General features: G+C 40.9%; 1 protein-coding gene across 8 annotated transcripts; it reads right to left on the bottom strand.

Moving 5' to 3' along the window:
- Window positions 1-662: 662 nt before the first annotated feature.
- On the bottom strand, window positions 663-4022 carry LOC133918777 (protein FERTILITY RESTORER RF2, mitochondrial-like). Of its 8 annotated transcripts, none has more exons than XM_062362841.1 (5): window positions 3827-4022; window positions 3280-3368; window positions 2044-2070; window positions 1255-1333; window positions 663-1140 (listed from the first exon to the last, which is right to left on the bottom strand). In XM_062362841.1, exons 2-5 carry the CDS (start codon window positions 3304-3306, stop codon window positions 908-910), a joined length of 366 nt encoding a protein of 121 aa, XP_062218825.1. In that variant the 5' UTR covers window positions 3307-3368; window positions 3827-4022; the 3' UTR covers window positions 663-907. The 8 variants fall into 8 exon arrangements, with proteins under 8 accessions (XP_062218825.1, XP_062218824.1, XP_062218822.1 ...); XM_062362840.1 differs by having other exon boundaries at window positions 3793-4021; XM_062362838.1 differs by having other exon boundaries at window positions 2044-2117; window positions 3827-4015.
- Between the last annotated feature and the right edge of the window lie 10968 nt (window positions 4023-14990).

Genomic DNA, 14990 nt, shown 5'->3' with positions numbered 1-14990 from the left:
AAAGGAATTGGTAAACTTTGATCTAGGGTCATTGCCTGAATAAAAAAAGGTTATGGTTCAGATTCAGACCTGCCGCTTACGCCCTCACCAAACCAACGTGATTGTTTTTTTAATAAAAAACACGAACATGATTTCTGACAACACCTTTTGTTAGCACTAATAATACTTCTCTTGACTCGAGAGTCAAGATCGTCTGGTGACAATGCTGGGCCCAAAAAAAAATGCAGTGGAGAGCGCACGACGAGACCCCTCTGCTGGTCAAGTCAAGCGAGTTCATACGGGTAAACAAATTGCCTTGAAACTGCATCGAAAATGAAGACCAAATTGCAGACTGACTTGGGGCAAGGTGGTCTGGTCTAGTCACTATGGATTCAGGTCAAACGTTTACAGACACACACAGCGACGTTAACACCGCGCACCCAATGCACGCACGGTAGGCCCGAGAATTTCCCTGTCAACAAAACAGCAATGGTGCAGCATATACTCTGAAACATCTACAATCTCGTTTTCTGAAACATCTACAATCTCGTTTTCAGAATTCGCAGCAGTATCTCAACAAATATTGAATAAAGTCGCCAAAGAAAAAGCAAATGCAAAGACACAAGAATTAAGCTAAAATTGGCAGTTAACCGATTGTCCATGAGATCATTCCACACCGGCGATGAAATGAACACGCTACAATACAACTAAATTTATATTTCCAGTACAGCAGCCTGGTTACAGGAAGTTTCTGAGTCTCCGACACAGTTCTGTAATTTGAGCTTCGTCTATTTCAAGCTATGATCTGTCCCAGAAGGCCATAAAAAAGAACATAAACAAGCAAGGCCGTCGAATGTTCAAAGGCAGCTGTGAAGCCAATTCTTCAGCTCAGACGCTAGTAGCTAGCCGGTGCTAATGGGACTGACGATCATTCCTGTAGCAGCTGGTTGCCGGCATCGTCTCCGGCTAGATGCCTCCGAGTGAGCAGGTATTTCTCGAACTCCTTCAGGTAATCTAGGAGCAACACGCAGGAGAAGAGAAGGAATCCACCAAAGTAGTTGCTGCCACCCCCGCCACCTCCACCGCCGCCGCCACCTTTGCCGAAACGGAACGGAGGGAACCCACCACTTCCATCGTCCAGCTTTGGCCCTTGGACTTTCCCTGAAACAATATGATACAAAAGAAATTAAGGCATTGGGTTCAGTTGCCCACTACAACGAATGGAACTAAAGTGACAATTCAGTTATACAAAGTGCAAGAAATCTAAATTATAACCTTTCTTATCACGTTGAACAGTTGCACTTGAAGATTTCTTCTGAACGCTTTGGGTTTGAGTAGCGTTGCATCTAATACTCTGTAATAAATCGTGTTGTCAGAGAAAAAGTGGTTAGAATCTGACAGTAAAGTAGACCATAAGCAAAATAAGGAAGCTAGCCTTTTCCACTTCAGATGCGAATTTCATAAACTGAAGGTAAACAGTATGAGTAACTCACAAGTCAAAAGATATAGTGCAAGTTCAGATTTACTATGTAACTATCACAGAATTGATGATTTAAAATGAAGAATTCTAGCTATCTAAAAAAATATGCACATCGAAGAACTGTAACTCATCGAAAGCTATGCACAATAGCAAGAAAGAGCTACTATTCAATATGATCAGTTCAACTTACAACTAAGCTATTTTGAACAGGCACATTTTTCCACACTAGACACTCCTTTCAAGCCTGACAAACAACAGAATGAGGTCCACATTGACACACTTATCTCAAGTTAGCAATGGAGGTCAATATAACATAATTACTGTGGCTTGATGATTTAACATAACTTAATATAACAATATGGAAACATTGGAAAAAGGCTATTAAGAAATGTATAAGTTCCACTATGCAATATATTATAAAATGTATAAATACTAGAATTTATAGTTTGCAAAGATGATATGAGGCCTGGTTTTGTGATAAGATGATGAGGCCTGGTTCTGTGATAAATTCTCGATTCCTTAAACTCAAATTTACTTGTTGGAAGATCAAAATAGACAGCAATGCATGAAATATTCTTACTTACCCTCAATGCTGCTTTAGCAGAAACGTCCTGTTCAAGTGAGAGGTGGTTAACTTTAGATCGTGGAAATTGTGATCCTACCAAACAGTAAGATATTAATAAGCATTATTCAACAATACATAGTGTAAACATTGCCATACAAAAGAGGATCAACAAGACCAAAACTCTGAAGGTATGTGCAGATTCAAGGACCACAAAATCCAAGGTCATGTTACCAAATAAAGTGAATGTTAGGTACTAAACTTGCACGGATGTGTCACCAAGGTCCCTAAACCAAGTAAAGTGTACAATCCTCAAGTAGAGTTGGACCTTTGTTGACCCCCTTATACAAGTCTGTGGATTTAAATGTACAATTATCAAGTTTAGAGACACGGGTGACACATGTGCCATTTTAGGGACCTACTTTGCCATTTTACTCTTCGAAACCCAATAGTTGTACTTGTACTAACTTCCCCAAACAACCCATTTGTTCTATTTATCTAGATTCTAGAAGGAATATTTACACATGAACTGAATGAACGTCTCATAAGAAGGGAAAGTGTTCAATTATGAATTATCCATGACGTGTCTAAACAGACTCTGCATGGGATTCGTCAATCTTCATGGCCAAGGTTGAGTAGTGGTGAATCTCCAGAGCAAAAGATAAGACTGGTACGAATTAGGCTACCGGCCGAAATAAAATGCTTTGCTTACACCTGTATGCTTATTGTTTCAATAGTCCATACAACACATGGACACCACCGCCACTTTCTTTGTGTTTTTAATGCATTATTAGAGCAGAAAAAATTGAGAATAAGTTAATAAACTAATGTGAAATCAAGAGTAATGCAATGTTACAAATTAGCAGACTATGAAGCTTTTTCAAATGTGGTGAACAATTAATATGTCACAAAGAGAAAAGATCAACATTACCTATACTAACAATGAGTACAGGAGACAAACAGAAATGTTCAGAGCCAAAGAATAGTTTCGAGACAGCCTTGGAAGAACATAATGGCCAGACTATTGCAAAAGGTCCATCATTTCACGATCTGTCATAGTGACATGGTCTAGATGTGTGCCAACAAATCTGTGGTTTTCCCCTGGCAACAATGTTATTACATTTGTGGTCAGCTGACCGATTATTTCCAATTATACTTAGAATCCCACAAGCTCTTCTATGTATCATGACAAACGGGAACAACCTGACTAACAATGAAAAACAAAAAGTTGACAGGGAAGCTTAAATCCAATAATTACCTTCAAATCTCCTAGTTGAAGTGCCATAGGTTGCAGCTCCTAGCAAGGAGAATGTTCTGAGTTGCAACATGGCCGATACAATTCAATACCTACAAAGCACAATACATTATAAAATCGCTACACATGAAAATGAAATTCCACACTGAATGCTTCGAAATGAAATGCACCTCACTACCCGTTGTGCAGTTCATAAATACATGAAATCTTTTATCTGGAATTGGTATTCAAAGACAGAAAAATGCAAAAGGATGGTACCATATTACCACACAGATAAAATAAAAGATAAGCACATGGTTAGTTCTCTCACTGTACACAGTGCAGGTTTACAAACAGAGGCGGATCTACCACACCGGCGAGCTCTGGAGGCCGCAGAGGTGGCCAGCGGCGCAACCCCCCCCCCCCCCCCCCCGGGGGAGCGAATCGACGGCGAGGGAGAAAACCATCAGAAATGCAGTCTCTCTCGATCAGCAAGAGGTGTGATAGAAGATAGAAGGGGATCGCTGAAGTACTCGCCTCGATGGAGAAGCAGCGGTAGACGAAGGCTCGCCTCAATGGAGAAGCTGCGGGAGACGAAGGCTCACCTCGCCCCAGCGATCTCTCACGGTGGATGGGCGATGCGTGCGGAAGGCAGAAGCAGAAGCCGATACCGAGAGAGCCGGCCGGTGGATGGGCCGCGTGCGGAAGGCAGAAGCCCTACTCTGCGGAAGGCAGAAAGCAGAAGCCGAGACCTAGGGCTATTTGGTTCTAGGGGCATGTTTGGCAGAAAGTAGAAGCATTTCTCGCCTAGAAAAGGAAGCTCTGTAAAACAGCTTGTTAGTTTTTAGTTTTTAAAGTAAAGTTTGTGGGAGCGATTTTTTAAATAAATTAGATATTAAGAGTTGATAATATAGTTTCTCTAATTTATTTAAAAAAAATCACTGCATCTATAGTATTCACACTAGATAATCACTTTTAACTATAAAATTGTTTCTTTCAGATAATCACTTTAAGAATTTAAATCAGATGAGCTATACTAAACGAGCTCTAGGCCTTCCCTATCCAAATCAAAATTTGATCTTACCCATGTATTTTAGCCCTCACTTAGTTAGAAGTGAAAATTAGCATTGTCCTAAAACATTTGGCACGCCCAGTACAAACCGAAGCCAAATCTTGCTGCCACCCGGGCGAGCAAATCAGGACCCTGATTTTTTTGGCTTGGCCATTGGCTATGTTTGTGCTGATGTGGTAGCATCCAGTTGGCTGAATAAATGTGTTCCTTTTTCCATTATCAAGTTTCAAATCATAATATTTGCTAAACTATATATCCAATTTGTAATCCGTTTGAACTATTTTATTCTTTGCAATTAAATCTATAAATCAAGACCTATGTTGACTATATTTTAATATAAAAAAATAGTTACATGTGAGTCTCACGTATCATGCTCATAACTTTAAAAAAATTGGTATGATGCAATCCAAATATTCTTTCCTAGACTCAATTTTGGCACTACCTTAACATTTGGCTTGATCACAAGCTAAACACTATTTTTTGACCTAATTTTGATATTGCCTTGACTTCCAGGCTTATTAGGATGTTCAACCAAACAACCCCCTAGAGCGTGCAACGGAGAGTGTCGCGATAGAGGTAGGAGCGAGGTGGGGCATGGCTGCGGCGCTAGCACGAGCGTGACATGTATGTATACCAAGTTAAAAGTGCTAGGCCCGCTAATGTGCTCATGCTGTCATTTCTGCCACAAGAAGGATAGCCGAAGCTTGAAGAAAGAGTACAGCAGGCTAGGACGAAATGAGTGAGAATGGGAATGGCAATTAAAAGCTAAACTAGGGAATGGATGAGCCACTTACTAATATAAATGAGTGGAAGGACTTCTCTGCGACATTTCCTTCTTCCATAGTGATTAAACTTCTGTGAAAATGCCCCCCATGCCATAGTGAAAATTGGTAAACTTGCCTTATTGCCGGTAAGTTCTTGTCTAGCAAAAGTAATAATGGTGATCCACTTATGCTTTTAGAGATAAAATTTGTTGTTTGGAAATTCATTTACCTACTTGAACCATTGCAACAAGTTTGGTGACCCGCAGTGCAGTTGCCCAATTAGTGCCCGCAAAAGCTCTAATTGTTTTATTCATTTCTAATATTTATAGTTCGTAATATTTTGAATATTTAGATAGAAGTAAAGAACTTGTTTCTGATCAACTTGATGAACCCTGTATTCAGTATTTGTTCCTCCAGAATGGTTTTAACTAATTGTCTGATATGATTGAATATTTTTAAATCCTTCTTTTGTTAGGCATGTTATTGTTATCTATGAATAATTCGTAATTGTACATGCTGCTCTGGTACAGTAAGATTACCAATGATGAAATGAGAGACCACACGTTTCAGATCTTGGAACAAGATTTCTTCCCCAAATGGAAGGAAAGGCATAGTGTAGATTATCTATCTGACAAAAGGAAAGTAGTTCATCTACGAATAGTTGAAGCTAATTCTAATCTATTGAACCATGCTATTACATTACACTGTTGGGCGTGGATCTTGTACAAATGGCAAATTAATCTTATTCCTGAATATTGTGCAGACAAAGAAGTGTAATTGGCAAGAGTTTTCATGAAAAACTATATAAAACATCAACACCTATTATTTTCCTTGGCACTAGCTTCTTCTTAAATCATTGCTTAACGAACGTATACATATATCACAAAATGAACAGCCTTTTGCTTAGTACATCTATAGATTATTGTGTATTCACAGCAGAAATTATTCAATGTCATCTTCACTAACAGGTACACTTCACTTATGATGACAGCTGTGCTACAATTCGAATGCCGCCTCCTTGCTCAGTTGTAAGTTTCCGAATAAAATGTTTAAAGCCTTCAAGCTTCAAATAAATGTTTCAATAGACCCAGGATATAGAAAAGACTTCAGAAGAATTCTAAACAAATCCGAAGGGAAAAATGAATATGCAGAGCTTAGATAAAATAATCTTATTAAGAAAATAGTTCTTGCTCGCTCCTGATCATAACAATTTTCAAAATTAAAATTTCTTTTTATGGTTTAAGAAATTCAGAAAAATCCCTAAGTTTTGAAAATCCAAATATTTCAAGTTTTAAAAATACTGATTCTTAGTCCATTACAATACATGTTGCGTTTTATGTGGTATGTGTTACATGTGCAGGCATAATTACTAGCGTGAATAGAACATATAGGTTACCGATGGACTTAATTTTTCCAAAAGTTCCATTTTGCCATTAAAAATAAAATCATAGTACACTCATAATAGTAACTTTTACATTACAGTTAGTTGAATCGCAACAGAAAATTGTTGGTCTAGAAAACAGACTTGTTCCGGCCGTGTCTATTCCATTCTACTAGAGTAGATGGAATTTCAGAACTTATTACATGTTTGTACACAGTAGTTTGCTGATGACAAATATACAACCATAGGATGCCCGCTAAGGCTAAAGACTAGACAACGGCATGGCTGCTCACGCACGACGGGTTGGTAGGAAAGGGCCTAGAAAATACATTAGAGCGAGAACATGCGTGATGAACTCCCCACTGGTGCTTAGATTCTCATAGTGGAAAGCACCCCCGCAACGAGGCGCAGTGTAGAAAAGCATCTCCGACCACACCGCGGCGATGAGGCCCCAACGCTCGGTTTCATCGTTGATGCTAATGAGCTCATGGGCCACCTCACATGCACGGGGCAGCACTGGAAGATAAAGAGCTAGAGCCTTCTGCGGGAGTTCCTGCACATGACTGTCAGCAGCATTATCGTTCTCGGCCGGTTCTTCAACCTTATGGACTTCAATTACCGCAGTCTCTTGTTGTTCCTCTTTCGTGGCTTCGAGAAGCTTCCTGACAACATCCTTCTCATCTAAAGGAACCTGTTGATGCTGTTGATCTGACAATATATCTCTAATTTGACATTGATCTTTGTCATGTACAATCTGGGAGTCAGTAGTAAGCATCACACCGCGCTTGAAGACAAGGTACATGATATAATTTGATAGCTCTCTGCTAATCTCCTTATGCTTATTCATTTGATCAGAGTTAGTGCTGGCGTTGTCTCCGAAGTAGCATATGTCTGTCGCAATGTGCCAGATGAGCACGCTTATCGGGAAATGAACAACGCTGCTGATGCTCTCTTCTAGTGCTTTTCTTGGCCTTCCAGCAGAATTTGTACTTGCTTGATTTCTGTCCATCCACCTCTGAAGCGCTAGCTTGCCACGGGAGCTGGCAATGTTCCATTCTTTTCTTTTTCCGGAGAATAACAAACTGTCGAGGACGAACTCCTTGATGGGTTCCGTGATGGGTGTGTGTGTTACCCCCGAGCCACCAAAGTTGTTATCGATCCATTGCCGTATGGATGACAGCATGCCTGAAGTATCTTGCAGGGCGTGGCTGACCATGCTGTATTGTGCTAGCTCTTCGGACCACTGCTTTCTGCACCATGCAGGCTGAATGTAGCTGGCTACGCGCAACACTCCGGCAGGAAAAATGACCATTATGGCAGAGGACACATCTAGCACTGTTGCTCCTACAAGCAATATGTAGGACACGGTGATATCAGCTCTGCTAGTAGTATGGAGCTGCTCCCCCTTTTCGTCGGCCGTGAAGAGCACCAGGGCTATCAGGGAAACACACTGGAAGACGGGGTACAGCAGGAAGGGGAGTAATGAATAATCCCTCGTAATGAATAATCTCCTGTAAGTACCACACAAAGCTATTCGAAGTGGGAATTTGGTGTAGAAGACTCGGTAGCAGTGTACCAGCCATGCTCCCACGTACTCATAGGCCCTGCAGCGGTTTTCACTAGACAAAAACTCCGCGAGCATGTCTGGTAGACTGTGATGCGCAGCTAAAATAGTCTGCACCCTGTTGAGGGGAGCATCCACTGACATGATGTCAAAACTGACACGACTGTAGGCGCCCAGTTCAATTGGAGTACCTTTCGACATCATATCAAGTGTTCCCCTCATTTTCTCTATTTCAGTTTTAGTATTCCTCCCCAATGAAGACAATCTATCCAGGGGGGCCGACCTGTGCTTCTCTGGCCTCGCAGCATAAAGGCACCAGGTACGTTCGGCGTACTTGAAACACCCAGAGAGGAACATGATCACCATGGCAGCCCGGAGCCGGCCGTTGGGCCATGACGCCCTGGCCACCACGTACCCGGCGATCACCACCTGGGAGACCAAGCTCAGCAGGTGGCGCCTCCACAGCTCGTTGTCCTGCTTGGAGAAGGCGGTGATGGTGTCCTGCCCACCCAGGTGGACGAGCACGAACGGCGCCCAGAAGGACATGAGCTGGTGGCGCGGCTCGCTGGCGTGGACCGCGAGGTGGCCGAGCACGAAGATGGCCACGGAGTCGGCCGACAGGTAGGCCAGCCACAGGACAGTGCGCAGGACGCGCGACGTGCTGCGCCTCCGCATGCCCGCCGTGAGGAAGAGGAAGACTTGCAGAAAAAGGCTTACAAGAATCAGGCAGTGGATCTCCACCGCGTTCCAGAGATCTTGGACAGCAGGCGCCAAGCTGAGGAGTTCACCACGTAACTTCGTAAGCGCTCCAATAATGTAACCCGAAGCACATGAAATTGTGATTAATTAACTAATTAATTACTTCAGGGATCCTGATCTTTCTTTTTGTGGGGTCCGTCTATAGCTCACTCGGCCATTTCAGCGGCCTAGCACTTGATTTTTCAGCATAGGGTCGTGGTCCGGCTGCCCACGCCTTTCTTCTTCCTGCTCCTATCTCTCCTTCTCTGCCAACGAGCTCCTCCGTAGCATGTCGCCCTCACCTAGCCCTTCTACACCCGCCTCCGATGCTCTCTCCACTGGACCCGCCACCGCGTTATCCCAGCTCTGCTGGGCGGTTGCCATGACACCCTTTGCCCCAACCCTTCTCAACAGGTTGTCCTCCACCGCTTGTGACCAGCATTGTCCTTACCCTCTGTCCATGTGTCTGCCACTATCGTCAGGCCAACTTGCCTCCCACGGCTTTCCTCTAAACCTAGGGGTTGGAGGGAGCTCACGCCCGAACCCCCCAAAGACCCCCTTAACCCTAACTTAAGTAACTTGCTGGAGAAGCCCCGTCGTTGGAGAAGCAAATGCCTCTAAGCGCGAATCGTGGCACACATCACACGCACCCAAAATCGGGTACTTGGGTGGGCTGAAACACTCGATTGAGGTTTAGCTTATCATTATTTTTTGGGTTTCAGCTGACTAAAAGAAATTGGCCTCAGCCACGTTTGACAGTGTTTCAAAACTTCATGTAACGAAATTCGACTTGAAAGTTCATGCACTCCAAAGCTGAAAGTTGAAGGGCCCAACTTTTTTGAGTTGAAGGGGCGAAATAGAAATTTCAAAGTAATAAAGTTTGAATTGAAAGGTGAAATTAGGAAGTGATGGAAAGTTGGAACTTCTGATGTGAAAGTTCCGAACGGAGAAATAGGGGGAACAAGTTGAAGTGCCCAACTTTTTTTGAGTTGAAGTTGCGAAATAGAAATTTGGAAGTAATAAAGTTTGAATTGAAAAGTGAAATTAGGAAGTGATGGAAAGTTGGAATTTCTGATGTGAAAGTTCCGACAGGAGAAATGGGGGGGGACACACAGGTCACGTGTGGCAGTGCGTGTTGGTTTTGTCAGCTCGTTGATTGAAGGTCTCTACATCTTTTCCATCAAAATATTCTTCTATGGATATACTATATGATTTTATTATTTATGTTACCATTCGAAAGCTATAAGATTATGTTTCTTATAAAAAAAGATGGGGTGTGAATTTTCAAACTCACTTCTTTTATAATTATTTGCTCTTAGATAGACTAATGCCGCACATTAAAACTGAGATTTAAGGTATTGAACTTATAATTTGAAATATAAAAGTACAATATGGTATTTGTCTTTTTTTATTAATGTAATTTATTTAGTTTGAGTAATAAAATAAAATCTTTGTGTTACAATTATTGATAATAGATATGCTAAAATGAGCTTATATATATATATATATACATTTTATCCAGTAAGATTTTTTTTAGACATAGTACAGTGTTGTATTTATGTGAAGTTCAATACTACTCCCATCATTATGCAATATAAGCTCATTGTCACGGGATGCGTAGTTTTACAATATAAGCCATTAAAGGAACTAAGAGTAATTATTGTAATATTTCACTAATATCTCTCACTTCGATAATTCTACCTTAACTAGATAAAGACTAATTGATTGCATTGGTTTCGATGCCAACTAACGCTTATATATATTCTTATTTCTGCTTGTTTTATAATCACATAATAAATCTATAATAATTCTACATGTATACAAGATCCCATGGTATACGATATAAACATATAAATGCTATATATCCAAAGGCTAATGACCGATAAAAGTAGAATACCAAAACTATATTATAGTCTTAGCTCCATGCATGCTGAATACTCTCTGGGAATACTTAGTAGTTTACCTCCCGTGTTGAAACTGGGGAAACAATGCTTCATATTATTTATTCAAATATCACAGCCATGGGATTCTATCAGTGTGATCTACAAATGTAAAAAGGATCCTAATTTTGAAGAGTAGAGGACATAGAGTCCTTGGAGAGTTGGTGTTAATTTTGGGAGGACTGGAGCATATATTAGCAATTTAGCATACATATGGTTCTTAAAATTCTCTGTCTTATTAATTACATGCAACTTATTTTTGTAATTTATAGATCTAGAGAGAGTTAATACATGTTAAGTTTCAAATTTATGGTATGTTTCGTTAGACGCATGCATGGGTACTCGGCTAGCAGTACTTATTAACTTAGTACGTTTGATAGATATGTAGCTGTTGATTGTGTAGTGAACGCTAACTGTTCTAATCGTAGTCCAACTGAATGAAAACAACAAGGAAGAACAATTTTCACAGTTAGGGCTTAGGAGTAGTGTATACTTTGGTATTAGGTTTGAAACCTAGTGGACGAAGTTAACCCACGATTGTATAATCGTACCAGAGTGCTTCACATACTCAATAATATATACAAGAAAGATTGGTCTCATGTCCATTTAAATTGTAACTTATATAAACATACACTTAAAAGTAGTACTACGGAACTCAATAATACGTTGTACTCTTCCTGCTCAGAAATAATAGATATATTTCTTTTGAGCTCGGTCTTTGAAGTTGGATTTTGACTAAGATTTTCTCACAAAATATACCATTTATAGCTACAAAACTTATAGTATTGTGAGTCTAGTTGTATAATTTTTTATATACTAAGTACTCTTATAATTTGATTAGATGTTAATGAAAGTACATAAATTTTGATTTATTGAAAAAAAATAAGCATACTATTTTTTAACAGAGAGAATAGAGTATTTACATAAACAAACTGAAAGCAAGAAGTTGCGCCTTGTTACCTTTGTTTTTCCATTAGAGTGCCCCTGCTAACTTCCTCTCCATATATCATTGGCCTGATTGCAGTCAGGGGGTTATGCAACCACACAACACATGGAGTTGCCTTGCTGCAGTCGTATTTATATAAACTCGTGATGATGGAGTGAATGCCATGCTTTGCACTTTTGGTGACAGTGGATGCTTGCTTCAATACAAAGTATTCGTCTATGTAAGCTTGAATTATGATTGCTTCCATAGAGAGCAAGTGTTCGTATATGTAAAGAAGTAAGTTGCATGTAAATGATATAAATGACAAATCAAATTATCAAGTAAATTACACTACCTAAAAATGGGTTATCATAGACGAATTTTAAACTCTATCACATACGGTTATAAGCTTTATCTCTGTAAAAATATCTATGATGTCGAACTTGTTACAAAAGTTTACTCCGTCTATAATAGAGCTACACACAAATGATCAAAATAAGATATGATTTATAATATAGCTACACACATGTGAGCTTCGCAATTCCCACAAACGGATTTTTTGAAAAACCCATCTGTGCGTATTAAGAGTCATAGACGGATTTTGTTGAAACTCGTCTATATAAAGTGTAACAGATGGATTTTTTGAAAAAACCATCTATAAGCCCTTTTCCTTCTGAAAAACCATCTTGCTTCCTAGCTGCCTAGATGATATAGCATACATCACATAGTAATATACATCACACAAATAAGAACATTACATGTATATACATAAGAACATCACACAAATATATAATAAATAATCATACATTGTTAAAAAATAACAAACATTGTTTAGAACATAATTAAACATATACATAATCTCAGCAGCAAGCATGGTTCTGAACATAAACATATACATAATCCCTTTATATCGTTTGATGTTTATTGATTGAGCTTCAACAACACGCTTGTGTTTCACCACAATCTCAACGAAAATTATCGTCTTTATACGCTAGAACCAAACAACATTGCTTCTAAATCTCTTGCCCTTGTTAAGTAAGAAATGATGGTTCAAATCAGTCTTACAGCTCACGAAAATGTATTTATTTGATGAACACTAATAGAGAAATTTGCATCAGTAATAAAAGATAAAAGAACATAATTCACAACATAAATTAGGTCCACGGTGGTGCCATTCACAACAGCGAAGAACACATATTCCATAGGATAAAAATTGACGCAAAATATCTTGACTGTGGAAGCAACTGTATGAACAACCCCATCCTCGTAGCGTTTGGTAACATTGAACAAAGACATATTCTATGCAGATCTAGAACGCGCAATAACAACATTACACTTAGTACATATATCGAATCGAACTCTAACAAAATCGTGATGCAAATCTTACTCACCTCAATGCAAAAAAGGAGATTTGGAGCCTTGATCTCGAACCTCCCTTGCAAAAAACAAACCTAAAAAACCCGTTGCGGAAGGGGATCGCATGGTAATGAGAAGAGCGAGGGAGATGAAATTCTTATCGCTTTAGTAGGGGAGATGAGCGGTTTGTAAAAAGGGGTAGGGGAAGCAGAGAGTGAGGAGTCAAATTTAAACAATACCTGGGTCTTTAATTACAGACAGATTTTATAAGAAACCATCTGTGGCAATATCACAGACGGGTTTTTAAAAAAATTCGTTTGTGTCTGCATGATAGAAACCAATGGATTTGTAAAAATCGTCTGTGAGTTCTGTCACACCCAGACACAAAGCAGTCATATTATAGACACGTCTGCTTAGCAACCGTCTCTATGTATTTTGTTAGTGATGGGTCTTAAGAAACCGTCCGTGTCACTGTTTTTAGGGTAATGCTAGCATATCATGATAATAAAATCATCGTCTATTGCAACAATACTAATTTTTATCCATCCAAATCCATCTGATAATTTGTTTTGACTAATGCCCTAAGTCAATTAAATATTGAGAAAATACAGATGCATAAAAGTATATTTATAAACAAATGCACAAACTTAATCTCATACATCAAATCCAATCTGAATGACCCAAGGAGGGGGTGGGAGCTCCCTGATCATCTCTCATGGGCTGATCAGTGCCAATTGAATTTAGTCAAATGGCACAAGATTGAATTTTTGTATAACTACTACAGAATTACATATCAGTGCCGGTTGAAAAATGGTTTCACTATCGGTTTTTCAATCGGCACTCTTTACTCGGCACTGACAGTTGGCTACCATCAATGGCGATTGTCCACCCGGCAGTATTGCCATTTCCAGGGAATAAAAAAAAGAGAAAATTGGTAGTGGTGGGAGCGGCACCTGAGCTGGCTCAGAATTGAGCCGACTCGGATGTCGCTCCCGTCACCGTTGCCGCTGATTCCTACGCTCCCGTCATTGCTATCGTTGATTCAACATCATACAAACTAATAGAATTACACAAGATAATCGATTCAATAACATGTACGAATTCCGCCCTGGACTCGATTCAACATCACACAAAGAACTCGATTCAACATCACATAAAAAAATCGATTCAATACCAGGCACCAGAGCTTCTCCCAGCAACAGAGCAGCTCCTCCACGCCGGGCATGTCGTTGTTGAGGGATGGCGATAGTGTGCGCGCAGCTGCTGCTACCATCGGTGGAGGCGCTCGGCGACAGGTCGACAGCGACGTCGTTGCAGGCGTTGACGTTGGAGCGCATGGACATGAGCGGCCAGAAGATCGTCTCTCCCCTTGCCGCCGCTCCCCTCAACGTCCACTCCCGTGCGCGCCGGGTTAAGTACACCGACGGCCGGGTTCCTCCGTCTCGAATCCCGCCGCCCCCACGCGAGGAGGCTGATGAGGAGGTCATGGAGGGTTGGAGGTCATCGAATCCTACGACCCCTGCTCCAGATCCCGCCTCCCCCGTGCTGCATCCCGTTGCCCCCACGTGAGGAGGTCGATGAGGAGGACAAGGAGGGCGGTGGGGGAGGATAGGAGGGGCCGACGGGGAGGAGACAGGGAGGTCGGCAAGCTTGAGGGGGCGAGGAGGCTGGGATGCGCGGCAAGAGAGAGACGGGGAGATATGTGAGAGAGAGAATGAGTAGATCTGGATGAGTTGAAGTACGCGAACAGTCAGAGCCGAAGAGATAAGGAGTGGACGGACGCAAACGGTCATAGCCATAATGCCATTGAAGAGAAATTTCGGGTTCGCCCACATCAATGGCGGTTCATCAGTGCCGGTTCGTAGAACCGGCACTAATAGACCTTTCCAATGTCAGTTCTTAGCGGCTCGATCATTGTTCGCGCGTGAGAAATTAAGAACCGGTATTAATACATCTTTAGTTGTGGTTACTGTTCAATCGACATTGATATGATAC

The sequence above is a fragment of the Phragmites australis genome, chromosome 5 (assembly GCF_958298935.1).
Source record: "Phragmites australis chromosome 5, lpPhrAust1.1, whole genome shotgun sequence".
NCBI lineage: Eukaryota > Viridiplantae > Streptophyta > Magnoliopsida > Poales > Poaceae > Phragmites > Phragmites australis.
Note: the sequence above shows the minus strand (reverse complement) of the source record. Positions and strands in the feature narration are given on the sequence as shown.

Excerpts from the sequence above, each read along its gene's own strand:
- LOC133918777 (XM_062362838.1), bottom strand. The coding sequence starts at position 3,349 with ATGTTGCAACTCAGAACATTCTCCTTGCTAGGAGCTGCAACCTATGGC. Across the intron at positions 2,118-3,279 it reads TTCAACTAGGAGATTTGAAG|GATCACAATTTCCACGATCT; the intron begins GTAATTATTGGA and ends ACTGTTTGGTAG. Across the intron at positions 1,334-2,043 it reads CTGCTAAAGCAGCATTGAGG|AGTATTAGATGCAACGCTAC; the intron begins GTAAGTAAGAAT and ends GATTTATTACAG.